Genomic DNA, 27060 nt, shown 5'->3' with positions numbered 1-27060 from the left:
CAAACACATGCTGGGGAGCTGGCTCTGGGGCGTTTAGGCCTGGTGTCTGTCCTCAGGATGAGGAGGCTTTTGCCTGCCCCTGGCCTTCAGCTCCTGACTGACTGGGTTCTTGTGGCCTTTGGGAACTCTCTGACCCTCTGCTCCTTGTGTTCACACATGTGCACATGCATGTCAGCTCTGAGTCAGCCTGGAGTATGCATCTTTTCCTCCTAAGTATGTCCTCAGTCCCAGCTTGGGCACTGGGTTTGGCAAGGCCACAACGGACAATGTGACAAAGCCTTTGCCAGCATACCATGTGGGCAACAGTTTTACTCCACTTCCCATCCAGTTCCCTGCTTATGCCTTGGGAAAGCAGCAGATGATGGCCCAAAGCCTTGGGACCCTGCGCCTGCATAGAAGAGCCAGAGAAAGCTTCTAGTTCCTGGCTTCAACCTGGTCCAGCCTGGACCCTTGCAGCCATCTGGGGAGTGAAATAATGGATGGAAACGCACTCACTGGCTCACTCGCACTCTCTCTTCCTTTCCCCCTCCATAATGCGTTTCATATAAAACTTTCTTGCCTGTTGTAGATCTACTGAACTTTTAGTGCTACCTGCAGGCCAAATGCTTCTGTAGATCTATGGCCTATGGGCTTGTGTTCCACATCTGGGCTCTGCAGCTGCCATGGGGGTGGGAGGAGTGAGAGATTGGGGGCTGGGCTGGTCTCCCCTGTGGAGCATGTGGGGTGTAGGGAGGCCTGGTCCTGCCTTTCCCCACAGCAGACAGTGACCTCAGGCTCCACAAGCATCTCATCTGTGGTGCCCTCTGATCAAAGGAAGAGAAAGCCCAGCTTCCTGGCCTTGGGAGAGGCCCCTGCCCATGCCTGAGGCTCATCTCCCCAGCAGAGTCACCTGCTGAGCCTGGTGGTCCCCTGAGGGCTTCCTGGTCCCCAGTCCTTGCTGGGGTGGGGGAGGGGCTGAGAATGCCTGTGTTGAACTATTATTGCAGGGCGTCCATCAACCAACACACACCAGAAGGAAGTAAAGTGGCTTCATTTAGAAAATCAAGTAGACAGCTCCACTTAGGCTAAACTCATATTGACATGTGGTTTATTTTATGTCCTACTGCACGCTGAATACAAAATATCGTGTGAGAAATATATGAGGGAATGCTTCATAAAGGCACTGAGAATAGCATCCTAGCGTGTCAGTCTCAAAATTCAGCAAAGCCATTTTTTCCAATGGAATTCACAAGCCCTAAGGAAGGATGTGGGTCTCATTCCCTCTTCCCTCCCATCCCCATTATATTTGATTTTAAAAACTTTCAGGTATACATATATAAGCAAAAGCTCCACAGACCAGGAAAATGCAAACAGTGAACCTGGTCACATCAGACACACCATTTCCCTCCTTCCTGTGACATCATACACCTGCCCCTCACTTCTTGTAACATCACACATCTACCTCCCATATTCCTCTAACTGATGACATCACACTCGCAACTTCATGTTCTCATGACTAGTGACATCACACACCTGCCCCCATGTTCTTGTCACTGTCCCCCGCTACCAGGGTCTGGGGAGGAAGTGGCGAGATCACACAGAATCTTGGGCTGGTGCAAGCTAGGGGGCTGCAGGAGCATGTGGGCGTCCTCAGTGCCAGACTGCCAACACAGCATGACCTATCAGGTGCTCCAGTGGCGGGGGGGACACAGGACAGGGTGAGGTCTTTTTCAAGGAGGCGCCAGCTACATAGCGATGTCTGGTTCCACACACTAGTTTGGGGACTCTCGGGTTTCCATGCTGGTGGGTCACTGCTACTGCTCCAGACAGGCCCGGAGTTGCAGGGGGCACCCAGGATCTGTGCCAGGCGGTCCTACTGGAGGAGAAGGCACTTGGCTGGGAAGTGGAGGGGAGCAGGGAAGAGGCTAAAGCCCCACTCTGCCTAAATACCACTGAGGAGGCAACGCTAGGCCAGCTTGTGGACAGTCATACCAGGTGTCCAAGTCCCTGGGAGGCTGTGTGTCCAAGTGGCTGTGCTCATGGACAGTTAGGCCATTGGCCATGACCATGGCTCCTGCCCACCATAGCCTGGCACCAAGTTTCAGAGAGCCCCGTGGATCAAGCAGATATGAGGTCACTTAGCCTTTCCCCTTGACTTGCTTCCACAGTTGGCAGTGCCAGCCCCCTCACTGCCCCAGGGTAAATCCTCCCAAGATGGGCAGTGGAGGGCCAGCTCCTGGGATCCCACCACAGCTGTGTCCCACATGCATTCACCATTGGCAGGGCTAACCCCTGCTGGCAGAAAAGGGCACAGGCCACAGGTTCTGGCCAGTAGGCCCCGGCTGAGGCCTCCATAAGAGGTCACCCCAGAGGCAGACATCCTGTCCCCACCACACAGCCTGTTACAGTTCCTTTGCGGCTCCCATGCCAGCCACAGGGAACTCTGGAAGAAGTCAGGACCTGTGTCACCTTGGTTTGGGTCCAGGGGACCCACCATGACAATGGCCCCTCCACCTGCCCTTAATGAGTCTTCCTGAATGTGACACGAACCCAGACATGAAAATCCGGAGGAAGGCAGGAAGCAAGGGAGCCCAGGGAAGCCCCCTGCCTGCTCTGCTCTTGCTTTCCACTGCACTGGTGGCCAAGCTGTGAGAGCTGCTGACCGTGGAGTGGCCCCATGGAGCACGGAGCACCACTTGGACAGGCCCTCAGTGGCCACCACTCCTGAAAAGCAGAGAGGCCTGGCAAAGTGAGGTCCCAGAGGGTTACCAGGTTCAGACCCACTGAGGGGCTGGGCTGCTGAGTGGGCTCTGGGCATCCAGGTAGAGGAAGCCCAGGAGTGCTTGTTGTGAGGAGGTGGCTAGGATGGGAATGGGCACTCAGCAGCCCTGGGCGGGGTCAGGGTTGTCACGGCTCCTTGGGGGAATAACTCAGACTCAGTCCCCCGGCTGGCAACAGCCCAGGTGGGCGAGTCCAGGGGCTCGCGCTTCACTGTGGGGGCGGCCCCAGGTGCAGGGGGCTGGTGCTCATGGCAGCCAGCCATGCAGAGAGGCTCGGGGTGCTGTAGCCCGGGCAGGCTGTGGAGGGGCTCCAGGCAGGCACAGAGTGGACGGCAAAAGGGGGGCTGCTCCCTACCATGGAGGGGTGCCCCTAGCACTCCGTGCCCCAGGGCCGGGGTATATACCTGGTGCCAGGAGTCTGGCTCCGCCTTCAGGTGTACCCTGGCAGGGAAGGCAGCCAGGGGCGTCCTGGCCACATCACCAGCTCCCGGCCACAGCTGACTAGGGTCATAGTCACGCAGGGTGTCATCAGGTCCAGGGTCTTTCTCTATCTTGATGGACACCTGTGCACCTTGGGTGAGCTGAGTTGCAGCAAGGGGCCCTGGGCCCTGAGCCCTGTCCTGCAGGGGCTTGCTCCTACGGCTGGCACAGCCAGGGAGGTGGTTTGGCAGGTGAGGTGCAGATGAGCCCCTGAAGGCTCCGGCTGGGGCCTGGATGCCTGGGTAGGACATCCACGGGCTGCAAGGACCAGCCCGCACACAGGGTGGTCTCAGCCGGGCTCCTCCACCATCGCCATGGGTGCTTGCCGTCCAGCCCGGGGATTGTGTGGACCTTGGGGTCTCCAACCGGCAGGTACATCTGTGGCCCCTTGCACCAGCATACAGCTCTTCCTCCTCATCCCTGCACAGAACAGAGGCCATTGGGTCAACATCAGGGGTTTGGACCCCAGGGCAGACTCCCATCCAGGAGAGACCCACTAGGCCCCTCCCCTGGCCCCCACATCTTTCCCACTAACTCCTCACTGACCCACATGGCACCATGTCCATAGGGAGGGTGAGATGACCCAGCTGGTCACAGGAGGGGATGGTGTGAAAAGGGCTTCCCAGCAGAGGTGGGTAAGCAAAGGAGATGGTGACCAGGGAGGGTAAAGCTGGTGCCTGGGCAGCCCTGACCAAAGAGTCCATCATTTACCACCACCTCCTACCAGCCCCATCCGGGTGGGGCTGTCCTGCCATCTATGCTAGACCCACTTACTCTAAGGCCTCCTCAGGGCTGCTCCTGAGGCATAGGCAGGGGGCCCGGGCCCATTGTCCGGCATCCGGCATCGTCCTGAACATGGAGAAGCAGCTGCCTCCGTTATTCCTCCCTGTTGGAGAGGGACAGGGGAGAGGTGGCATGAGAGCCGCAGGGTAGCAGCAGGGTCCCTGCAGGATGCCAGAGCTACCGTAAGCAACAGGTCCCAGACGCACCTGCCACATGGCTAGGCCTCTTGTGCAGTCCTGCATCACACAGGGTCCAGGTTGCCTTGACCCTAGGAAGGAGGGGAGGACAGGTCAGCTGCATGTGGACAGCAGGATCAGGGGACACAGATGGGCCAATGATGGGTTTGGACTTTGTTCCAGTCCATGTGAAGTTCACAAGCCCCCATCCTGAAGGCCCAACAGGGACTGAGTAGACATGCAGCCGTGTGGCCTGACCCCAAGATTCAGAGTCCCAGGGAGCCCAGGGATAGGCCCCCTTCATTTTCTCACACAGAGACACTGGGCCACTCTTCTGGTGCTAACCCCCTATCAGGAGCCTAAGTTGGAGCCAAACCCTGTGTTGATGGGTCCAAGCCAGTCTCCTGCATCGCCCTGCACTGCCCAGACCCAGCTCCCTGGGCTTCCTGCAGGACGTCTGAGACCACGGACCAGGGAAGCAGGCCCAGAAGAGAGAGTAGCGGGTAGAGGGCACATGACCCACCTTGTGCACTTGCCAGAGGGCACAGGGCAGGGCCTGCAGTTCATCAAGCAGCCGCCAGGGGCATCTGAGAGCCCAGAAGCGCCAACCGGGGTGAGAGTGTGGGCGGGTGCAAGGGGATCATGTTGGTGGGGTGTAGTGGATGTAGGGTGTAGCAGTTGAGGGCTGCTGCGTCTGTGTTAAGAAGTCCAGCCACTCACAGCGGAAACAACCACGGCAAACCGTGGCGGCGCCAGCCTCTCCACTCACCTGGTGTCTGCAGGGTCCACCCGGTGCTTGGGCAACAGGAGCGGGGCCGGCGTGCTCACCGTGGGGGGCGGCAGAACAGGCACCGCAATGCAGAACAGCGAGAGCCGCGGGGGCAGCACCGAACCCGACGGCGCCTTCTTCTTCTGCCCAAACAGGAACTTGAGTTTTCCCTGGAACTGCATTGTCTGTCAAGGAGGAGGGATGGACATGGTGTTGGGGGTGAGATCATAGGGCCAGCCATGACACCCCTTGCCCTGCCTGAGGTCTCCACATAGACAGCCTGTCGGGCAGGGACAGAGGTGTTGCCACAGGAGGCCTGGCCATGGACACCAGGACAGATAAGAAGTCCTGAGCAGCCCAACAGCCCTTATCCTGAATGGACAGTCCAGGTTCCCGCTGACCTACAGTCACCACCTCCTGATGTCACAGTCCACAGAGGGTCCACAGGAAGTCCACACAGACCCCTGGGCCACAGTCCAGGTGGGTAGGTCCTGGGTCTGAGTCTGTGAGGTGGGCAGGGCTGGGACAGGTGGATGTTATCCTAGTGCCAGGTGAATGCCTATTTTCAGATGAGCAGAATCACACCGCAAAGGTCCATTTGGAAAAGATAGGGCTGAAGGGGCTGGCTTGGTGGGGTACTAGCCTAAATCCTCCCGGTGGCACCAGCATCCCATTTGGGCACTCCACTTTTGATTCAGCTCCCTGATCACTGACTGGGAAAGCAGTGGACAAGGCCCAACACTGGGACCACCGCACCCATCTGGGAGACTCAGATGGAGCTCCCAGCTCATGGCTTCAGACCAGCCTAGCTCCTGGTGTTGTGGCTACTAGGGGAGTGAACCAGGGAATGGAAGACCTCTCTATCCCTGTAACTCTGAATAGATGATTTTTATTAGCTGATGATTTGATTTTAACTCTGTGTTATGCTGTGTGGGGGAGACACAGTCATGGGTTCGCCACCTCCGTAGGTGCAGCTCCAGGGCCTCAGGGTGAGGCCAAGGCAGTCTCAGAAGCATCCAGGACCGAAGGTGGGGATGCCTACAGGTCCTGACAGAGGGCCCTAAGCTTGCTGGGAGATGGGCGTGTGTGCAACCTGGGCTCAGTGCCTGCAGGGCCACAGGGGGCAGGTATCTCAACCAGGTCCCTCCACCCCTGGTCCTGCCCCACCCCACCCTCTACTGTCTGCCCCACCCCCCTCCAAGGGAAGGAGCTGCACTCACCAGGAAGCCCGAGGTGCTGTCCAGTAGGCATCGGACACGGCACACGAAGCAGCGAGTGAGAAAGGCAGCGAACTCCGCCGACACACCTGGGCCCCCATCCTGGGCCCTGAGCAGCTGCCCCAGGATAGGGTCCTCTCCTGCAGGGGCGCATGGGGAGGGTGGTCCACAGCCATGGCCAACAGGGGAGGCTGTGGCACCTTGGAAAGCATCCTGCATGGCTTCTTCATTCCCCCTCACCGAGTCCAGATGTTTGGCCTCATCTGCTAGCCGGATCATCACGTGGAGTTGAGGTGCATCCCCCAGCTACACCTGCCACCTCCGATGTCCCACCGGTCAGAGACTACCCCATTTTCTGTGCTGTGTGTGAGTGGTGGGGTTGGAGAAAGCCCCCAGCCCAGTGGAGGCGGGACCAGGTGATGACCTACCTGCCTCTGCAGAGACCGCGTGTGGGGGGTCCATGGCCCAGTGGAGCTGGCGGCAGAAGTCCTGGCGGTCGTCCACATGGATGTAATCATAAACACTCTGATGCATCACGTCCGTCTGTGAGGACAGCCACACTCAGTGCCTGACCCCAACACAAGGTGACACCCACAGGCAAGAACCCACAGACAGGGGTACCACACACCCTCTCAGGCGAGGCCAGGAGGGAATCCCCAGGAGGGACCTGGCCTTGCTACAGGTGGGGAAGGGGTGCCCCAGGACGGCTAACAAGGTTGGAGCCAGTAGCATGGAACTGCCATCCTGAGCAGGAGCAGGAGCAGGGACTGAACCCCATCTCCCTGACCCTGTCCCTGCCCTGGGCTGGCTCTTTCCCTCAGCCCTGCACCCAAGCCCAAGGCCAGTGAGGGACTAGCCCAGGGGCCTGAGCCAGGTCTCAGGGCACCATCCACCTTGCTCACCTGGTGGAAGCCCAGGTAGTCCACAATGGTGGCTGAGGCGTAGAAGATGCTGCCCTCCGCACTGACCACCAGCGCGAAGCCATCCAGGGACTGCAAGAAACAGGGGAGGCAGTGTTTTTGGGGGAATGGTTGACTTGGCCCAGCACAGAAGTCATACTGGTGGCCTTCAGGGAACATCCTGACCACATAAGCACGATGTTCTCAGGAATGTGATCACAGAACATGATGACATCAGTGGTCTGACCACAGAACATGGTGATTTCATAGGTCTGACAACAGAGCATGATGTCATAGGCCTGACCACATGGGCATAGTGACATCATAGATCTGACCCATAACATGATGATGTCACAGATCTGACCACATGGGCACTGGGTCTGCTCTTGCCTGCAACACCTGTCAGTGGGGCTCAGGGGCCAAGAGACATGGTGCCCCCTCACGGTCTCACCCCAGGGTGGAGCCTGCTCCCTCTACCCAGCTAGGGTGAAGTCTGAGCTGCCCAGGGGCTCTGGGTCACACCTGGGAACAGCTGGGAAAGCCTAGCCCCCCACTGCCACCCCTTGCTCCATGGGCAGGACACCTCAGTCAGGAGCCAGGACCAGATTTCACAGGGCCTAATCCTTTTGATTGGGTCAGCGCTGCCCACTGCCCTGGGCTGGGGTTCAGGCAAAGGTAGGGTGCAGCGTTGCGGGAAACAGAGGCCCCAGCACGGACAGATAGGGCCCTGGATCTGCTCACCCTGTACGCCCCCCATGCAGGCCTGCGAAGGCGCAGCTGGCAGTGCCAGGCTCAGTACCAAGCCCTGGCGCGTGCCGCCTCGCCACGAGGCCCGGCTAAGAATAGTTCAAAGGCGGAGGGCAGCGCCAAGTCCCGCGCACGCGAGCAGCCTCAGGAAGGGCTTTACGAGCTGACTCATGACCCAGCGATTCCTGGACTGGACGAATCATCTGGTTCCAATATCCATGCTCCGCGCCGCCAGCACGTCCCTGCGTGGGGCCGACTGCGGGGGCATGAGCTGCACACGCCCCTCCCTTCATCCTGCAACAGCTCTGTTTAAACTGGGGGCACATAACGAAGTTGTTGCCCTTCGTCTCGGGGGACCGCAGCACCAGCAGCCGCGGACGCTGCACCTGTGTGCCCCACACGCTGTCCCGCCCGCCCGAGCCTTAGCAGAGCCGGGACTTCCTCCGGCAAATCCTACGAGTGCCTCCAGTCCTCCAGTCCCGCGGCAGGAAACGGCAGGCACTTCCACGGTTATTTCTGTCAAGGTCACGCACGACGGGGGTGGCTCCCCGACGGCCGTTGTCACGGCGACCAGCCGCACGCGAGCGCTAGTCACGCGAGCGGGCACCAGGCAGACGGCCGGGCGACTGGCTCGGGCGCCTGGAGCCAGATCACTCACGGCCGCCAGGGGCTTGCGTGCGAGCGAGTGACCGGTTGTTGACAGCTCCCACAGGCGGTCAGAGAGCCGCCCACGCCTGCCACGAAGCAGCCACAGCTCGTGGAAGCTTCTGGAAAACGCAGTTCCCTTACACCCTGCAGTGACTAGGTAGGTGCAGTCTGGAGGGTCGTGGTTGGGTGAGGCTGGAAGATGTGGGTTGCAGCCAAGACGCCCTCAGACACGCCTTGGCAGCCCCTGGGGGCCCATCCACACATGAGCAGTGCAGAGCTCAGCTTGGCTGCTGGCACTGGGTCTTCCACTGAATCCAAGGTGCAGCCCCTGGGTGAAGTGGGCACACAGGGGCAGCCCCATCCTGGGCAGCAGGGACTCTTGTCTGGTTGCCCTGGAGATGAACACGGCCAGGTCACTGCTCACCCAGGTGGCTCCCAGACCCTGGTTTGGAGTTCTCAGTTGGAACTACCGCCTGCCCCTACCCCTCAGGAGGACAAATGGCCTGGGAATCAAGGGCCTTTGAAAGCACACGGCATCCTATGGTATAGCAGCCAGGATTCAGGTATCCCCAGCACCCACCATGGCGGGGTTGCTCTGCCCTTCCTGTCTGGAACCCTGATGGACGACCAACTTCTGGTGCTAGGACAGCCCTTTATCCTCCAGCAAATGTAGGCACTGATGCTGCACGCCAACTCAGGCACCTGTGGACACTGTCCCAGAAGCCCCCCAGTCAGGGTTCTGTTCCACACCACAGCGAGGCTCCTGCACACAGCCCTCACAGGTGACCTGTGCAGTGTCAGGGCAGAGCTGGTCAGAGGGGCCCATGCTCCCTGTATCTCCTCCACCATGTCCATATTGGGGAGCAGCCTCTGTGGGCCATGATCACCTCCTTCTCTGGCCACAGGTGGGAACAGCTCTCGGGTTCTGTTCTCTTGTGTGGCCACCCTTAGCCAGCCCAGGCAATCCAGCACCGACTGTGTGGCACAGCTAGCCACATCTGCGTGGGGCAGGGTGAGGGTCCTGAGCCTTTGAAGGTACTCAGAACCAATACCCAGATGGACAATCAGATAGGAACCACTGAGAATCGTTCAAAGCAACAAGATGGCCATGGTCAGCTCTCTGGAGCCGAAGAGAAGGTGGATGGACAGGCCAGGCACACAGGCAACTGCCGTGAACAAGACAGAGGCCCATGGACCCTATACAGGACACATGCTGTGGCCGAGCAGAGGACATGGGACAGGAGGCCTGAGACTAGTCTCCCCGGGATGCACACAGCAACCAGACACAGAAGACAGGAAAAACAGCCCCAGGGACCTAAAGCAACGTGGACAGCCCTGGCTGCCGGGCACCAATTCCTGAAGCAGAGGACGAGGAGAAAAGGAAGCAGCTGAAACTCCCAATTCTGGGAAACAGATGCACTTCCTGGCTCCCCAAGGTCCTGCTGGGAGATCAGGTGGACCTTTCACGACAAAGCCTCCAGTGAGAGTGGAAATGGCCTGGCTGTGAGCTGAGACACGGCTCAGTGCCCACAGACAGCCACATGACCGAGCTGCAGCTCAACGCCCCACGGACAGTTGAGATGTAACACGGGGCCCTAGTAATGGCTATGTGAGTGATGAGAATTCTTCATCAGGAACAAGAGGGTCAAGAAGGGGATAATGTCCCTAAGGCACAAATGATGGAACTGAGGGTCAGTATTCTACGCCAGAAAACACGAGTGGACAATGAGACCATGCCCAGCCTGCACCTGGGAGGGTTGAGGACTTAGGGAGGAGAGAGACCATGATAGAACCAGGGAAGAGTGCAGGACCAGTACCACAGGTTGTGCTGACCCCAAGGCCTTTAACACACCTGACGGCTGACACCACAAGTACTGGAGTGATCTATGTACACACCTACCACACATATTCAAAGATGTATAGACACACCTGTGCACTCAAATACATGCACATTTTCCTGTGTGGACGACGGTGCACACACAGACCTGTACATACTCACGCACACTTTCTGTGTGGGCAGTACACATGCACATATTTAGACCTATGCACACTCACATGCACACTTCCTTGTAGACTAAGTGTACACACAGACACATGCACACTTCCTGTATAAACTGAAGTGCACACAAAGAGTTGTGCACACTCACACACATACACTTCCTGTGTGGATGATGGTGCATGTACACATACTTATACCTGTATGCGTGTACACACACATACACACACACACACACACACACACACACTTCATGTGTAGATTGCAGGAGGAAAACACCTCCTCCCCCAGCCCAGAGTAAGGAACTCACAGTCAGAGTAGCCCCTGAGTGGACATAGGATTGTGACGGTGCTAGCAGGTGTGTGACAGGGACCAGGTATTGGCAGCTGTAGGAGCTGGGTCCAGGCCAGAGTGGGCAGCAGAGAGCAAAGCCAATCTGTTGCCAGGCTCCACTGCACCCAAACCAACCTCTGGCCCACAAGGGGCCGCTGCTTCACCTGGGGGAGGGGGTTGAGGAACTTCTGCAGGTAACCTGTTTGTCGGAGCCCAGCTGGAGCCCGTTGGCAGGCACGTGCCCTCCTCCTTCTGCACTTCTTTTCCTGGCTGCCCACAGCCTGGGGGCTGCAGTCATGACATCCCTGCTGACCCCCATGCCCACCCCAGCTCCATCCTGGCACAGGAAAACATGGGCCAGGACTGGCAGCAACATCTCCACCTCAGAGTCTGTTGCTGGAGGGTTCCCCTAGTGACCTTGAGGACAGTCAGACAGAAGGATGAATTCCCAGGTGTGAACCCAGGCTGGAATCAAGTGGAGAAGCTCAAGGCAGCCTCTCCTGAGGACCTAACTTGGGGGGAGAGACGTAAGAGACACAGAATGAAGTGAGTGAAGGCACCCCCAGCCCCCACCAAGGCACTCGCCTCCAGCAGCAGCCGCCCCTCCAGCACAGCAGACCCTCCGCGGGGGTGGATGTCTCCTGGTGCACTGGCCCCGGCCACTGGCCGCCGGGCACGTCTGTCCTGGACAGCTGTGGGAAAGGAACACAGGTGAGCTCTGCCCAGACCAAGGCCCTGTGAGGCGTCCCCTGCACCCGCCCAGCACAGACGTGGCCCCTGCCTAGGAATACAGCTCCAGGCTTGGGGTAGGAACCAGGACCCAGGCCAGATCAGCACGTGGAGGTGGAGCTCCAACCCTAGGGTGCCCCAACACCTGCAGCTCCACCCACAAATGCCCACATCCCTGAGTCACATGTCTCAAGGGTTCCCCTGAGAGAGCCAGAGCCCCCTAGAGGCAGAACGCCTCCCAGCAGGCTAGTCCTGATCCACCTGCTGCGTCCCAGGACCCACTCACAGGTTATGGCCAATCCCCCTGGTGGACAGGAGGAGTCACTGCAGGCGTCCACATCCCAGGGACATCCCAGCTGCCTGTGTAGTGTCTCAGGGTCATGCGACATTTCTGGGGCCCCGCCAGTGCAGGGGTGAAAGTTCATGAGTCACCTAGGGCTGTCCCCACGCCATAACCCTCCCCCGCCCGCCATGGCCTGTCAGGGTTCCCACCTGGAGTCCAGTGTAGGAGGACATTGTGACCCTAGAAGGTCAGCGAGCACAGGATTAAGTTGATTGATAATATTTGCATGAGAACAACCAAATGGCTACCTTTTGTACACCTGATGGGATATCATTTATATAAGAACAGTTGAGTGGACAGTATGTGTGTGAGAACACTTGGTGAAATATACAACAAGACAAAAGGAGTTCCAAACAAAAATATATAGAAACTGTTACTGGGTTTTGTTGATGAGCTCAATACTTCCTCCCTTATCGCATATGACCCTCAATGTATAAAGTCTGATGCCACTAATAAACGTCAGCTTTGACCATCAGTCAGGGTCCACGCGTGTTATTTTCGGCTCCATGCACCAAGTCCATTGCTGTGGGACAGCGACAGACCAGATGCTTGGCTTATCCCTCCTGCCAATCTGACTTATGTCTGAGGTCCAGGTCTGCACCATGGCTGGGATCCTTCACTCAAAGCCAGTGGTACCCTGCCCCCAGAGGGACCATTGCCACAGATCTTAGTAGGAGGTGCAGAGGATCCTCAAGGAAGCCCAGGAGACAATGGCCCTTCTGTTGCTTCCAGGGGCCTGCATTTGTGTTCACTTGCTGGGCATGGAGCCCGTAGTCCCTGCCAGGGCACAGCCCCAATCCAGAGAACAGGAGGCGTCCTTTGCAGTTCCCAAACGCTGCCCACTGCCCTCAGTTACCCACACCCTGCAGGCCCAGGCTAGAGACTAGGCTAGTCAGGGACAATGGCAGCACCATCATATTCAACTCCACCTCAACCCTCATTCCCCCACCACCCCCAGTGAGGACTGGGACCCCGGCCATTTGCCCCTGTGTACCCAGAGTACAGCCAGGGTCTGGAAAGAAGGGAAAGAGAGTGGGGTCTGGGGTTGGACACTGCTGGCTAGGACTCCCAGACCTGCTCCACGCGGCCAAGGGTCCCCCCAGCCTGACGTGGGTCTCGGCATCACCCAGCCCCTGGCTCAGGTCTGGGTTCCGTGGGTAGCCAGGGCGGGCCTGAGGGCTCTGAGGTACCACAATGAGCTCTGACCACAGGCGCCCCTACAGGCCCCGCCCCAAACTTGTCCGGCGCCCCCTCCTGCCGTATCCCCAGCGCCCCCTTTCCCGCGCCTCAGCGGCTGTCCTGCCCCCGCCCACTTCCCTTCGGCGCCGCCGCGGCTGTCACGCGATGGGGCCCGGCCAGGGCCTCGCGTGCGAGTGCAGCTGCCGCCCCCGCTCCACCCCGCCCCAAGGGTCTGCGTCCCCACCACGGCCTCTGCATAGGCCCAGCCGGTCCTCTCTGGTCAGCTGTTGCTGCAGGCTGACCCCCACTGGGTCTTAGGCGGTTCATGGAATGGAGCAGGCCCTTGGAGGAGGCACAGGTTGGGGATGGCCGTCCCCTGGCCTCAGGGTTATGAACTGGGAGCCAGGCTCTTCCAGGGTCCCTAGAGGGAAGGAGAGGAGGATGGAGACCCTTAAGAATCCCCAACTCCCCTTAACAGACTGGGTCAGAATCTGCAGGAACTGACACTGCTTGCATTGGAGCAGACAGCATGGGGAGAGTAAGAGGTGGTGCTTGCCAATCACAGGGTGGGAGGTCGCAGACAGCCTCACCTGTTCCCACCCCAGGGTACAGAGCTAAGTGTCCCGATAGCCATGTGGCCCCTCCCCCCAAGAAGCCATCCATGGTCCAGTACCTGGGTAAAGCCAGGTGTGACCGTGGACAGTGAACGAGCAAACAGGGCCACGTGTTCTGAGATGCCACCATGCTGCCTCTGGCTCCTGGGCACCCCGGTGGTAGCGCTGGGCAGTGGACAAGCAGCTGGGGCTCAGCCTGTCATGAGGGGTGGACTTAGATCCTCGGCAGGCAAGTGACAGCCCAGGCCCAGCAGGGCAGGAACTGAAGACAGGACAAGATGGAGAGGACTGCGTGAGGTGACAGGCCCAGGCAGAGAGGAGGGTGATGAGTTAGTGCATGGTCACACTTGCAGTGGCTGGACCCAGGCTGCTGCTATGGATGCCCTGAGGTCAGCAGGCACAAGGTAGGCATTTTGGGATAGGTAAGACAGGAACGCCTGGGCCAGTCTCGCTGGCTGTACCTGCTCCAGTACTGGGACACATGAAGGGCTGCCCCCTGAGGGTCTCATCGGTTCAGAGAAGCTTGAACCCCACAGGGAACCTTCCCAAGCCAGTCCAGATGCATTCACATGGTGTCAGTGGACGAATCAGCACTGGACCAATGGATTCAGATAGGGACAGCCTCCAAGTGGGGACAGGCCAGGCAGCCACTGAGGATCTGGAGATAAGGGGATCTGCACCCCCCCGCCCCGACTGCGGGAGCCAGACTCCCTCATGTCCAGTGACCCCCCAGCAGGCCCCACCTGTGGGGTCTTGGGAACCCTGAATCATTCCTCAAACCCAGTGTCTACCCGACGACCTTTACTCAGACACTGCTTCTTCGTTGAAGGACCGTGAGCCATGTCCAGCAGTATCTTTCCAACTGGGCACCACAATGCACCTGCTGCCAGGAATGGCAGAGCTAGGGGAGGATGCGGAGTGAGTCGGGGCTCCCACCCCTCCCCCAGATGCTCCTGCAGATGTCTGTACAGACTTTATTGGGGTTTTGGCACATTTAGGCTCCCCTTTTGTCTTCCAGATTTGCCCAAGAAGATGATGGAGGATGAAAAGTGAGCCACTCAGTGAATGTGTTGTTTCCTCCCCATGACGTCCCTGCACCTGATGCTGCTCTTTAAACGTGGCCCAGATGGTCTCTATGCTCTATAGGCAGGGTTGGTGACCATATTAGAAGGCTGATCACCCACTGGGTCTCACAGGCACTCAGGGCCCACAGGTCACCAGGGGTGTAGGTCACTCCAGTCCAGCACATGTGGGACCAACTATAGGGGTGTTGGGTCTATGAAGGTCTCCCAAAGAGTAGTGTGGAGGGTGAGGACAGTACCAAGATGCCCAGGCCTGCCTGGACATCGCCACCCATGTCAGGCTGCAGTGGGCTCCTGGAGCATAGGAAACCAAGTCCATTCTACTTAGGTTCCAGCACCTTCTCATTACTCCATCCCATGTGGAAACTTGTCTCCCCCCATCCCAGGCAGAACTGGCAGTTCAGCTTGGACCCTGGGGACTGGTGGTGCCTGCTCCATGCCTGCCTGGGAGGGATTAATCAGATGTTCACACCATCTTCCCATCCAACTCCATCCTAGGAAACCAGTCTGTGGACCCCTGAGTTGGGGGTACATTGCATCCTGGCCACACTCTGCCAACCTCCTCCCCAGTCAATGGACACACAGGTGAGGCTTCCATGACTGAACCTCATGTTGTTCAGCCCTGTGAGAAGCTGGCTAGGTGATAACCAGCAGGTGAGGACATAGCTTGAACCAGGACAGGTGTGGATAGAAGGGTCTGTGTCTCCTGACCCTTGGCCACACCCTCCAAGGAGGCAGGGCTGGACTGCCTAGGGTGTGTGACCATACAGGCCAGTGTGAGTGTTGTGTGAGAGCAGAGTGCTTGTGAGGGTGTGAGGGGCACACATGACTTCTGTGAACGCCTGGTGGTGAGAGAGTGGGCAGGTGCATGTGTAAGATGCATGTCAGACATATGTGAAAGTTGTATGAGGGGTGTGAGAGACATGTGAGAGATGTGTGAGAAACATGTGAAACGTGTGAGAGATGTGTGAGAAGCATGTGAGACATATGTGAAATGTATGTGTGAGATACATGTGTGTGACAGGAGGGGAGGATTCTTGCCAGCAGCCAGGTGTGAACTGTGTTCCTCCCCAGTGCTCAGGCACAGCTGCAGGACACAGGGGGTAAAATGCTTTTCAAAGTCCTCACAGAGCATAAACAAACATGCTCCTGCCACATGCCCACACCCTCACACCACACACCGTGCAAGCCACGTGCAGCCTGGTTAGCCATGGTGCCCAAGTCTCAGAAGGCACTATCATGTCCCCTGAATGCAGCTCCCTGCAGAAGGTACACACAAACTGGCCCTGGGCCTGCCAGGTGCATGGAGCTCTCTTGGTGATGTGGTCCTGCCCATCGCTCTCTGTCCAGGAAAAAGGACAGCATACAGCATTCTGAAGCTCAGGTCAGCAGCCAAGGGCAGAGAGCAGAAGGAGAGGAAGGGCTAGGGTTTGGGGGGGGGCAGTGAAGCAGGGCCAGCCACAGATGCACCATGCACCAAGGCAGCAGCCCCACAGACCCAGGAGTTACTCCCAGTCAGCACCACAGCCCTGGCATTCCTGAGCCTCTCTTCCAGTCATGCACCCAGAGCCTTCCCTCATGTCACATCCAGAGCTGCCCTCCAGTCACATGTCCAGAGCCACCCCTCATGTCATATGCCCAGAGCCACTGCTCATACCACGTGGGCAGTCACCCCTCACATCACACCCACATCCATCCCACACCTCACGCAACAGACAGGGAAATGCTACCTCTTGCCAGTCTGCCCTTACGCCTTGATAAACCTCAGTTGCTCCCTCCAATGCCTCTTCTCCACCTATGATCACACAGTTCTGGGAGTACAGATATGGAGCATGAGGTGGCAGAATTTCAACAAAAAGCCGTTTCCCCATCGTTAGGTCTGTGTAAGCACAGACATCTCAGGGGCACATGGCCCTGGACATTCTGATAAGACCATGGATGTCTCAGGGACAGGCCAGTAAGATAATGGATGGTCTTAGGGACATGCCATCAGGTGTGCATTTCTGACTGTGACATCCCAGGACATGCACTTGGCTCCAGCTCTCATCCCCCTGTTCTATACCTGATGAGTACATACAGCTCCCATGTATGTGTACCGAGTTCCGTGGGCCCAAGAGAGAGATGGCCCTGATGCCACTGCTGGGTAGGTTGGGGACAGAGGCAAGAGGGGAATCCATTCCATGACACAGCCCACACATTGGACATGGCTGGACTTTGTTGTCACTACCCAGGGTTGTCCATTTCTGGGCCCCTTTCCTTGGCTTGCCCCCAGCCTTAAGGTCTCCCAGGGAGACAGGACCTGCAATTGAGCTGACTAGGGGATTCTGCTGAGACTGAGGTTGAAGACAGGAGGCAGGGCGTCTCACCCTCAGGGGCCACCACCCAGCACCATCATGGGCCCTGGCCAGCAAGGGGAGCAGCTGGACACAGTTGCAGGCCTGGCCCTGCCCAGGGCTCTTCTACTTCTTAGGACAAGACCACTTGGTTTTGTTTGAACCCTGAATTTCCCCTTTTGAGATCAGCACAGTTTTTATAGAGTGGAAAACTCTGACCTAGGCAGCTGGCCGCAGAAGAGGCTGGCCAGTCCTCTAACAAGCTTGCAATGCTCCAGGCAGGCAGAGAAAGTAACAACAGATGTGTTTGAGCATGGTTGAGGGTCCATGAACTGGTGAGGGAAAATGGGGCTGTGCTCATCCTTGGGGAGAAACTCCTAGCTAGTTCCTGTCCTTCCCTAAATGGCTTCCCTGGAACATTGATGAGGCAAACTTGACTGTTCCTCAGTCACCACAGACTGAGATCCAGTTATCATAACTTCCCAGAGTCACCAACGATCCAGATCCTACAGCTTCTTGTTGCTGGAAACCACAGACTCAGACCCAAATATCACAGCTAACTGTGTGTCCCTCATCACCACAGAAAAGATCCAGATCCCACAGCTCCCTGGGTGTCCCAGAGTCACCACAGACTCAGATACAAATCCAAAGTTCTTGATTCTCAGCATCCTGCATGCTGGAAATTAAGTCAGGAAAGTTCCAGAATTTCCTGTACTACTAGCAGAATCGCCAACTTTGGTTTCCTTGGTGAAAGGTGTGAGAGAGACCCGGTCTGTATTTCACCGGTGGTGAGTCACATGGCTCAGAGCCTGTGGCCCACTCTGAACTGTCTTTCCAGCTCATGGCCAGCAAGTCAGATGCACACTCTATGGTGTCCAGAACTGTACCATCAGGCACCACCAAACGCCGTGGAAGGATGGCGGCCACTTGGCCTGTAGGGGAGACCTGGACAGGGTCTGAGCTTGCTGGAGATAGCAGGATCAGAGCTTCTCTGAGATCACTAGGCTCTGGCACTGCCCATGTATCACCTCAGGACTATCCCAAATCCATGGGCTGACCTGGTAGACCCACTTGACCTGGCTGTCCCAGTCCCACCCTGGGTGACTGCTTTCATTCAGGACAAATGCAGCTTGAACCCCAGTCGGGGATTTGGCTCCAAGGTTCTCCTGAAGCTGGGAGCAGTCTCACCTCACGCCCACAAAGTCAGAGGTTACTCAGGTCTGTGGATTTCCTTGAACCCCTTGAGATGTCCCAGGATCACTAATGGACACCTGAAACCCTCAAGAGGTTGGGGAGCAGGTCGAGGAGTGGACAATGGCCCTAGGACCTGCTTGGCCTACAACAGACACCCCTGTGTTGGGGTGAGAGGAGGAAACCCCTCACCCAGAGGATACCAGCCAGTGCCCAGGGTTCTATGGGAGGGGTGTGTTTCAGGCTCTGAGAGGCCCCACCCTCAGGTGCAGGACTGCCATCTGTTAAGAGTGGGGTATGTTCTGGAGCAGGGCAGTGGGAGAGTACCAGAAATTCTCCTCCAGCCCTGGCTGCCCTTGCCCCTGCACTGGGCACCACTTCCCTCTTCCCATGACTGGCTAGCCATACACCAACCATCAAGCAGCTCTCCTCTGATCTAGGTGGGCCCAGAAGAGCCAGGTGGACCTAGGGAAGCCCCAGGTGGGCCCAGCGGCCATCCTACCTTGGAAGAAGCTCTTCACCCTGAGGTAACTGACACTGAGACGCAGGACCGAGAGCTTGTCCAGCTTGGAGATGATGTCAGGGGGCAGGGGCAGTAGGCTGGCCAGGTGGTCCAGCTCAGCATTGAGGCGGTCCCGGTGCCTCTTGGAAGGGTTCGACTTTTCAGTTCCCAGGGCAGGCCTCCTGCAGGGGACAGCCACATGGACAAGGTTCAGGAGATTCTTCATGGAGCTGCTGTGTCTCCACTGTGCACCGCCCCCCAGCCCCCACCTCCCGTCAGTGAGGCAGAACTTGTTTCAGGAGGGGCTTGACTAGAGCCTGGGAGCTGCCATCAGGACAGAGAACTAAGGCTTCCGACACATGCAGATGCCCACACTGAGGGGCCACAGATGAATCCCAAACCCCAGACTCAGCAGAGATACAGAGTGGGCAGCCCAAGAACAGAAGCTTGTGGGGGACAAGGGTATGTGAAGAAATCCTGGCCCCAATGTATGTGTGTGTATGTGTCTCTGTGCCTGTGTCTGTGTATATATGTTTGTGAGCATGCATGTGTGTGAACATGCATGTTTGTATGTGTCTGTGCTTGTGAACGTGCATGTATGAAATGACACATCCATCCATTCTCTTTATGTTCACGGTGTTGACCCAAAGCTAACATTTCAGTACAATCCAACTCTTCCTCAGGGCTCCTGACTCCAACCTGAGGACGCCAAGCTCCTGGCCCCAGCCCTCAGGGCCTGTTTTGCCTCTGCAGACCAGGAGGCTGAGCAGAGCAGAGCACATCAGGGAGAAAAAACTGGCTGCTTCTCCAGAAGAGATACTGACCAATTTCACACAGATGCTCTCTGACCCCAAGGAAGATGTATTCCACAAGGAGAGGAGCCTCCTGCCAGCACATCTGGTCCACCTGCTGGAGATGGCCACAAGGGACATCTCTTCCCCTGACCTCTCGCCTCAGTGACCTTCCCTTCCCCTGACCTCTCACCTCAGTGACCTCCCCTTCCCCTGACCTCTCACCTCAGTGACCTTCCCTTCCCCTGACCTCTCACCTCAGTGACCTTCCCTTCCCCTGACCTCTCCCCTCAGTGACCTTCCCTTCCCCTGACCTCTCCCCTCAGTGACCTTCCCTTCCCCTGACCTCTCCCCTCAGTTACCTTCCCTTCCCCTGGCCTCTCACCTGGCAGTGAGATGGATCCCTTGGAGTTGACCGAGAAGAGGACAAAGTGGGAGACCATGTCCTCTCATCTCAGCCTGCTGGGGGTCCACCATAATGGACATGGCTTAATGTCAGACTAATGAGATCTATGGGTTAGAGTGGATACACACACTTACTGGACACAGTCACCAGATATACACACCAGCAGTCATAGGGACGTATACATTCACACACACACACACACACACACACACACACTGGACACCCATGGAGGTGAGTGAACATCAGCTTGATGCACAGGGCTCATGACACCACTGGTGAAGCATGTCTGGGGCCAGTCACACAGTCTAGGCTCTGCAACCCGAGACCTGCGGTCAGGGAGGCTACCCCTCCTTGAGCCCTGTGGCAGGAGGGGTGTCTCCCTTGCAGCTGGGTGTATTGCATAGCAGTGCTGTCTTGGGAAGGGGCTGAGGGCAGGCAGCTTAGGTACTGCAGGGAAGGAAGGTTTCAGAAAGCACTACTGACACGTCTCCATCTTGGCTCTAGCCACAGGGCCTTGCTCATCCTGTCCCTGTCCTGTCCATCAGGAACCCCTGAAGAGCAGCTTCCCAGCATGCATCTGAAGGTCCTGGACACAATCTCTGGCTGTTCATGGCTCCCAAACACTCAGGCCCCTTTCCTGCATTGGGAGTGGGGAAAAGGGGCATAGAGGATACTTCACTGTTTCTGCGTTGGCTTTCTTCTCGTCCTCCCTGCATACACGCACTCCCCAGGAGGGATCATTGTCTGGACCCTGTGGGAGAAAGGAGTCATCACATCAGCCTTGGGCTGACCCTGGGGCCTCCACAGCCTGTGGACAGGGCTCATGCCTCACCCCTCCAAGCAGGACCCCAGGGAGTGATGCTGGATTCTGCACTGCTGCCCATCCCATCCCTGTGCTCTTGTGAGGTGAAGGAGGGGAGCCTCTGGGCCAGCACTGACCGCAGATGCTGCTCCCTGCTCAGAGTGGCCACAGTCATTCACTCCAGTCCTTGGCCACCAGGCCTCCTCATTGGCGGACACCTCAGCCCATCTAAGGGATTTGCCAGGCCCTGCTGATCACAGTGAGGCGTCAGTCCCAACACAGCCAGTGGGGAGGGTCTATGGCCGAGCTGCTCAGCTCACCCAGTCCTACAGGGACCTGGGTCTCTTTCTGCCCAGCATCAGCTTCTCTGTACAGTGGACACCCCAGCCCCCAGCCTCCTGCAGCCTAGGCAGTGCTAACCCTAGCCCCTGGTCCTCAGCTGACCTCACGTGTGTGCAGTGCTCATACCAGCTCCCAGTTGACCTCACACAGATGAAGCACTCACACTGGCCCCCAACTGACCTCAAACATATGCTGCAAAGGTGAACCCAAAACCAGCTCCCATGTGGAAGGGTTTAAGTGAGCTACACACACACACACACACACACACACACACACACACACACACACACACACACTGAGCAGCCTGAGGTAGCTGCACAGCTTTCAGACAAAGTAGAGGGAAGAGCAGCTGAACCAAGGGAGAACAGGATACACATCCCAAGCAGGCAGGATTACCGATAGGTGAAGGACTCCAGAGAACTGCAGAGTACGCCAGACACAGGCGGACACGGTCACAAAGATGAACTTCACTCAGCCACAACACTGGGGGGCCAGCTCATGTGGCCAAAACAACTTCTGACAAACTTAAAACAACAGAAAGTATAGCACATCCCCAATATGTAGAATTAAACTAGAAATGTAAGTGGGGTATTTCTGTCTGAAAAGTGACATCAATCTAAATCATGATGGGCAAATGAGAACTTCTCAGAGAAAAGCTTAAATATTGTAATTAAATGAAAATGCAAACTACTCAGATTTTAAGCAACATCTGGAGTTGACTGATATGGGAAAAGAATAAACCATGAAGACCCTCAGTCCAACACTGAATGCTCCTGGGAACAGCACAGACCACAAGGACCCTCAGTCCTTGCACTTATTCCCAGGACACACACCTGTACCCACCAGCACTCAGACCACCATCAAGGACATCCTGGGGGCACAAACACCTACCATGATAGACCCAGCACATGGACTGAGTGACATGTTACAGTGACATTACCACAAGTACATTCCCCTGAGTCTTGAGCCCACAGCATCCAACCTGTTTCCAGAAATCCAGGAAATAATTTAAAGCTGCAAACTGCACAAGAACATCTCAGCAGAGACAAAAACGTCTGTAAAACAAATCCATCACAATTGTTTTGACAGCCTTCTGCATAAGCTGACTCTGACCTGACATCATGTCTAACAGGTATGGGCTAAACAGGGTTCCTGCCAACTCTGCATCCCCATCCCCAATAGTGTACATGCAGGAGAGGGACATGCATGGCCACACAGTATGCTCCCGAACACCCCGTCCTTCACCAGGACCCAGGTCCACCAGTGCATCACTGGGTAGACAAGTTCGGGACACAGCCTGGCTGTGAGGATGTCCAACCCTCCTTGCTGTGAAGGCCAGGTGAAGGAGCTGGACACATGCGTGCCAACTTGCTCCTATTGACACCCCCAGGAGAGTCAAATCCACAGACAGAAAGACCAACAGCTTTCACTGGTGGCCAGCAGCACGGACGACGGAATGTTCAGAGTCAGAGGGCAGATGTGCTCCTTCTGCTAGGTCAGCACACTTTATTTATGCCCCACAGATTTCACCCCAGTGACCAATGAACACACTGGGAATGCAGTCTTTGAGTGAATGTCCGTCGGCTACCAGGAGACAAATAGCTAGGGTCCTGTGGGGATCAGGGCACAGGTAGCCACAAGGGTGCCCTGGCGGTAGGTGGGGGTGAATGCTAGGATATGGAATACAGGGAGGGGAGGTGGTTGGAGTGTAGTGGGGCCTCAGAAAGTCCAAACTTTCCAGGAAGGTAAGGCAGTGCCTAGCTTCCCCTGTGTCACAGGTGGCCATGTGCCTGGTCAGAGTGCTTCTCTGAGGGTGCTAGCATATGAAGCCACCTTTCAGCACAGACAGGAAATGCCCCAGGCCATACCCAGGCCTGGCCCCAGCCTAGGAGGACAGGCCAGGGACCAGGAGGCCAGGCACTCAGCAGCCTCTCCCCCCTGAACCCCTTGAGGTCAGAGGTTCAAGGGGACAGTGCTGATTCGCATCCATCAGGTTTGGCCCTAGGTCTGGTCCTGCCAGCCTCACCCAGCTTCCTGCCCACAAATGCCTCCTCCCCAGAGCCTCTACCAGGAAGGATGTGGGAGAGGCCAGACAGCTGAGGGGCAGGAGGGACCTGGTGGGGAGACCCCCAAGGAAGGGTGTGTGTGTGTGTGTGTGTCGGGGGGGGGGGCGGCGCAGGTGCTAAGGGGCAGGAGGACCTGGTGGGGAGACCCCAAAGCTCCTTCAAGTAGCAAGAACAGCAATAGCCTTGCCTGGCAGCCATGCTCTGTGGCTAGCCACTGATCAGTTGACCACGTCACTGCTGGCCCCAAGATGCAGCTCCTGACACAGGCATTGGCAGAGGCCAAGGGTTCAGGTGGGGGCCTCTCTGTCCCGGCCAGTCTCCCTGCCTGAGTCGCTGGCTGGGACCTGGTCTATGCCTGGCCCTACCCAACATGAGCCAAGCACATGGGTGGGAGCCTCCCCTGTCCCCCCGGCCCCAGGCTCGCTCCACGTTCCTGTGACTGAATGGTGTTCCTGGTCTCGCAAGAGTGTGCTATGCAAGTGGCAGGCAGTGGCCGGTGCGGGCACACAGGAAGAGGGCTAGGCCCAGTGGAATTCCACTGGGCTCTTTGGACACAGGCTCTGCCCACGGGACAGAGTGCTGCCTCAGAGAAATCAAGTTTCCTGAGCATTTGTCCTGGTGCTAAAATGGATCTTGCTTGTTGCAGGAAGGACAGAAAGTACAGAGAAACGAAATGCGTTCCCAGGCCTCTCGCCCACACATACAGCTCCCAGATACACTGAGTCGCTGCCCTGGGGTGGATGTGAAGCCCTGTCTAGCCGCTCACAGGGACAGTGGGCAAAAACTGCCAGCCCATAGTCTAAGACCACACTTGGGGTTCACCTGCCCCGAACAGGATGGCCAGCACCCAGTCCAAGACCAGCCACAGCCAAAAACACAGCAAGGGCCAGGGTGGACTCTGCTAGGGGCATAAGGCCTGGACCCTAGTGGACTTGGCCCGGGTTGGGGGAGTGGGACAGGAGAGTTGGGCCTGGGCTGCGGTAGACTCCAGTGAGGGGTAAGGCCTGGACGGGAGTGGACTGGATGGAGAGGGGGCAGGCAAGCCAAGGATTAGGCCTTAGGAGGATATTGGGCCACTGACAGGCCCAAATTCTGCTCAGGGGACAGTTGCCCTGACACTGGGTCCAGGGGCTACAGCATGGAGGTCTGGACTGGATAGGTCAGCAGAGGGGTACAGGTCCCTGCACACACATGGGAGACAGAGGAGGAACCTGGAGGGCAGGGAGAGGGGAGGCCTCAGGACCCTCTCCGGTGGACCTCAGTGAGAGCTCCAACCTCCAACCCCGGCTGCCTCTTCACACCCGGGATCCTCTCAGGTGCTTCCTAAACTGGGACCAAGGCGGGGGCCAGTGTTCCACAACACCCACTATGGGGGCCCGACTCATCAGCCCAGATGGCTCCATGGAAGCGCTGGGTGAAGAATACATACTGTGACCTGGGTTCATTCCCTGGAGACTCGGGCGGGCACCCCGGGCGCCGACACGGAGGAATGCGGGCAGTCGGTGCGTGGGTGCGAGGGGCGCACTACCCACCAGAGTTGGTTCCCGAGCGAGAAGCCACCCGCCCCACTCAGACACGCGAACGCGGGGTCCGGCGGCCGTCTCCATCGGGCACTTACCTGGACAGCGAGTCAGAGGCTTGGGCGCCCCGGGGAAGCGTGCCCGGGCCGGGAGCTGCGGCGGTGTGGCTGCCTGCGCGGGCATCGGGGGACCAGGCGGCGCGGCGGGCTCCAAGGGCGGCCCCACCCCGGCACGCGAGCCGCCCCGCCCCGATCCGCTCGGACGCGGGAGGCGGCAGGGGGCGCCCGCGCACACCCCCGGGGGCCCCGCGGCCGGCGCGCGACGGGCTGGGGTCGCGCCCCTGGGGCTGCAACTGCTGGACAAGGAGCCCGCCCTACCCCGCGCGCTCCATCTCTGGAGTCACAAGCGCGGACTTTCTGCGAGCCACGCGCCCAGAGGGCCCCGCTCTGCGGCCCAGCAGGCCCAGGGGCTGTCCCGGCCCCAGGGTCGCGCCCCCGCACGGCCTGCACCGTCCTTTGGTGACCTCCGAGCGCGCCCCGCGGGGGACTCCGCAATCACCCCTGGTGTTCGCCGGCCCCTCCAACGCCTCCCGCCCCTGACCGGGCTGTCCCCATGATAAGCGCGCGTGATACGTGGTCCCGCACAGCATGGGTGCGGTTCCTTGGCGGCATTTTAAATCCTCAGTTTGATGCCAGGTCAGGGTTTGTGTCCTCCGCCCCGCACCAGGCCGAGGGCGAGGTGCTGGTTTATTCTAACCTGCATGCAGTTGCCGGATCGCCACATCCCTGACCTGTTCTGAAAGTCTCAGGTTCCCACGAGCCACAGGCAACCCCCGGATGACCCCGCCAGGGAAGACTCGGTCCTGACTGTCCCTGAGGGGCTTCTGGGAGGATGCAGGCAGCTCCCTGGACTGTGTCTGCCAGGGGCCCTTGGATGCTCTTGCAACCTCACCTTCAAGGCCCTCTGCCCTGCATACTCCTCACTTCTACCAGATGGGTCACTTGTCCTCACTGGACTGCCTGCAGTCCCCCAGAGCCATCATACTGGACATGCCGGGTGTACAGGAGAGCCAGGGGTGGCCATGGTGGGAGTGTTATCTCTGACTGCTGGCAGGAACTTGGGCAGGTCCCCAGGTGCACATGGAACTCCCCTGGGCTGAGTTAGCTCTGGGCTGACTGCAGCCACCACTGTCTGAAGGTAACCTGGGCTCCCCTATGGAAGTACAGTTCCAAGTCCTAAGTCCCAGCTATTCCACTTCCCATCCAGCTCCCTGCTTGCGGCCTGGGAAGGCAGTGGAGGATAGTCCAAGTCCTTGGGACCCTGCACCTGTATGGGAGACCTGTAGGGGGTTCCTGGCTTCTGGCTTCAGCTCAGCTCTGGCCATTGTAGCCATTTAGGGAGTGAACCAGCAGATGGAAGACCTCTCTCTCTCTCTAATCCTTTCAAGTAAAATAAATCTTAAATGTGCAGTCATTGATTTCACCAAGATGTGGTCAGAAACATGGCCGCCCCATGGCCAGTTTGTCACCCAGACCTGCGAGTTCATGGGGACTGGGGCTGAGACAGCAGCCCACGGATGGCGCCTCCCTCAGGTAGGGGCTGCTGTGTTCTAAAGGCTGCTCTGTACTCAAAGTGGGTCAGGTGTGATGGGAGGTGTCCTAATTTCCCAGCTCCTCCTACCCTACTCTGGGCAATAGGAAAACCACCCTGGAGGAAAGGAGACCAAGGCAGCAGCAGGTATAGGAAGGTGGAGCCCAACCTGGGGTGGGTCAGTGGATGGCGTTTTCATTGTCTAAAGCCCTTCCTGATGAGTGGGGCCCAGATCCTGATGACCAATGTGTCTAGGCCCTTGGAAGTCCTCTCACCCACTGTCCCTCTTCTATGTGTGGGCATGGGCCAGGTGAACTCTGGTGAGCTCAAGAAGGGATCCACCTCTCAGTCCATCCTGGCCACTCCCGGGTCATTTCTGATGGTGGAGCCACTGTGGTCAGGTTGTGGCTGTGAATGTGTGAGTGATCAAGACAGACCAGTGCTGCAGGTGGGGAAACAAGAGGATCCAGGGTCTGCTCCTTGACAATGCCTGGTCACTGGGAATGGATACAGGGCACAACCGGGGGACAGAGCCACAGGGCCGGCAACACCAGACCTGCCCCCGCAGCAGCCTCCTCCACAGCTGCCCAGTGCCAACTCTGGCCCTCTTGGCCATAGCAGGTCCTTCCTGCCAGAAGCTTGAGGCTGGTAGTGGTGTGATTACACTGCCCCCGTGTGGCCGAGCTGCAAGCCAACACTTGGGGTGCTTGTCCAGTTTCCAGGTTCCTTCTGTTTAGCAGTCGTTACAGGGTTGTCCACCTGC

At 57.9% G+C, this 27060-nt stretch overlaps 1 protein-coding gene across 1 annotated transcript; it reads right to left on the bottom strand.

The window, feature by feature from the left end:
* Positions 1-2839: 2839 nt before the first annotated feature.
* AHRR (aryl-hydrocarbon receptor repressor) lies at positions 2840-20718 on the bottom strand. The gene is made up of 12 exons (XM_040977314.1): positions 20657-20718; positions 18781-18962; positions 11393-11499; positions 7087-7176; positions 6598-6727; positions 6188-6324; positions 4968-5152; positions 4735-4785; positions 4229-4290; positions 4014-4125; positions 3642-3659; positions 2840-3497 (listed from the first exon to the last, which is right to left on the bottom strand). The coding sequence occupies exons 1-12, from the start codon at positions 20716-20718 to the stop codon at positions 2840-2842; spliced, it is 1794 nt and encodes a 597-aa protein (XP_040833248.1).
* Positions 20719-27060: the final 6342 nt, after the last annotated feature.

The sequence above is a fragment of the Ochotona curzoniae genome, unplaced genomic scaffold (genome assembly GCF_017591425.1).
Source record: "Ochotona curzoniae isolate NIBS_2020 unplaced genomic scaffold, NIBS_Ocur_1.0 contig_2754, whole genome shotgun sequence".
In the NCBI taxonomy this organism is placed as follows: Eukaryota; Metazoa; Chordata; class Mammalia; order Lagomorpha; family Ochotonidae; genus Ochotona; species Ochotona curzoniae.
Note: the sequence above shows the minus strand (reverse complement) of the source record. Positions and strands in the feature narration are given on the sequence as shown.

Excerpts from the sequence above, each read along its gene's own strand:
- AHRR (XM_040977314.1), bottom strand. The coding sequence starts at position 20,718 with ATGATCCCTCCTGGGGAGTGCGTGTATGCAGGGAGGACGAGAAGAAAG. Across the intron at positions 7,177-11,392 it reads AGGGGCGGCTGCTGCTGGAG|TCCCTGGATGGCTTCGCGCT; the intron begins GCGAGTGCCTTG and ends TGTTTCTTGCAG. Across the intron at positions 6,325-6,597 it reads GGCAGGTAGGTCATCACCTG|GAGAGGACCCTATCCTGGGG; the intron begins GTCCCGCCTCCA and ends GCGCCCCTGCAG.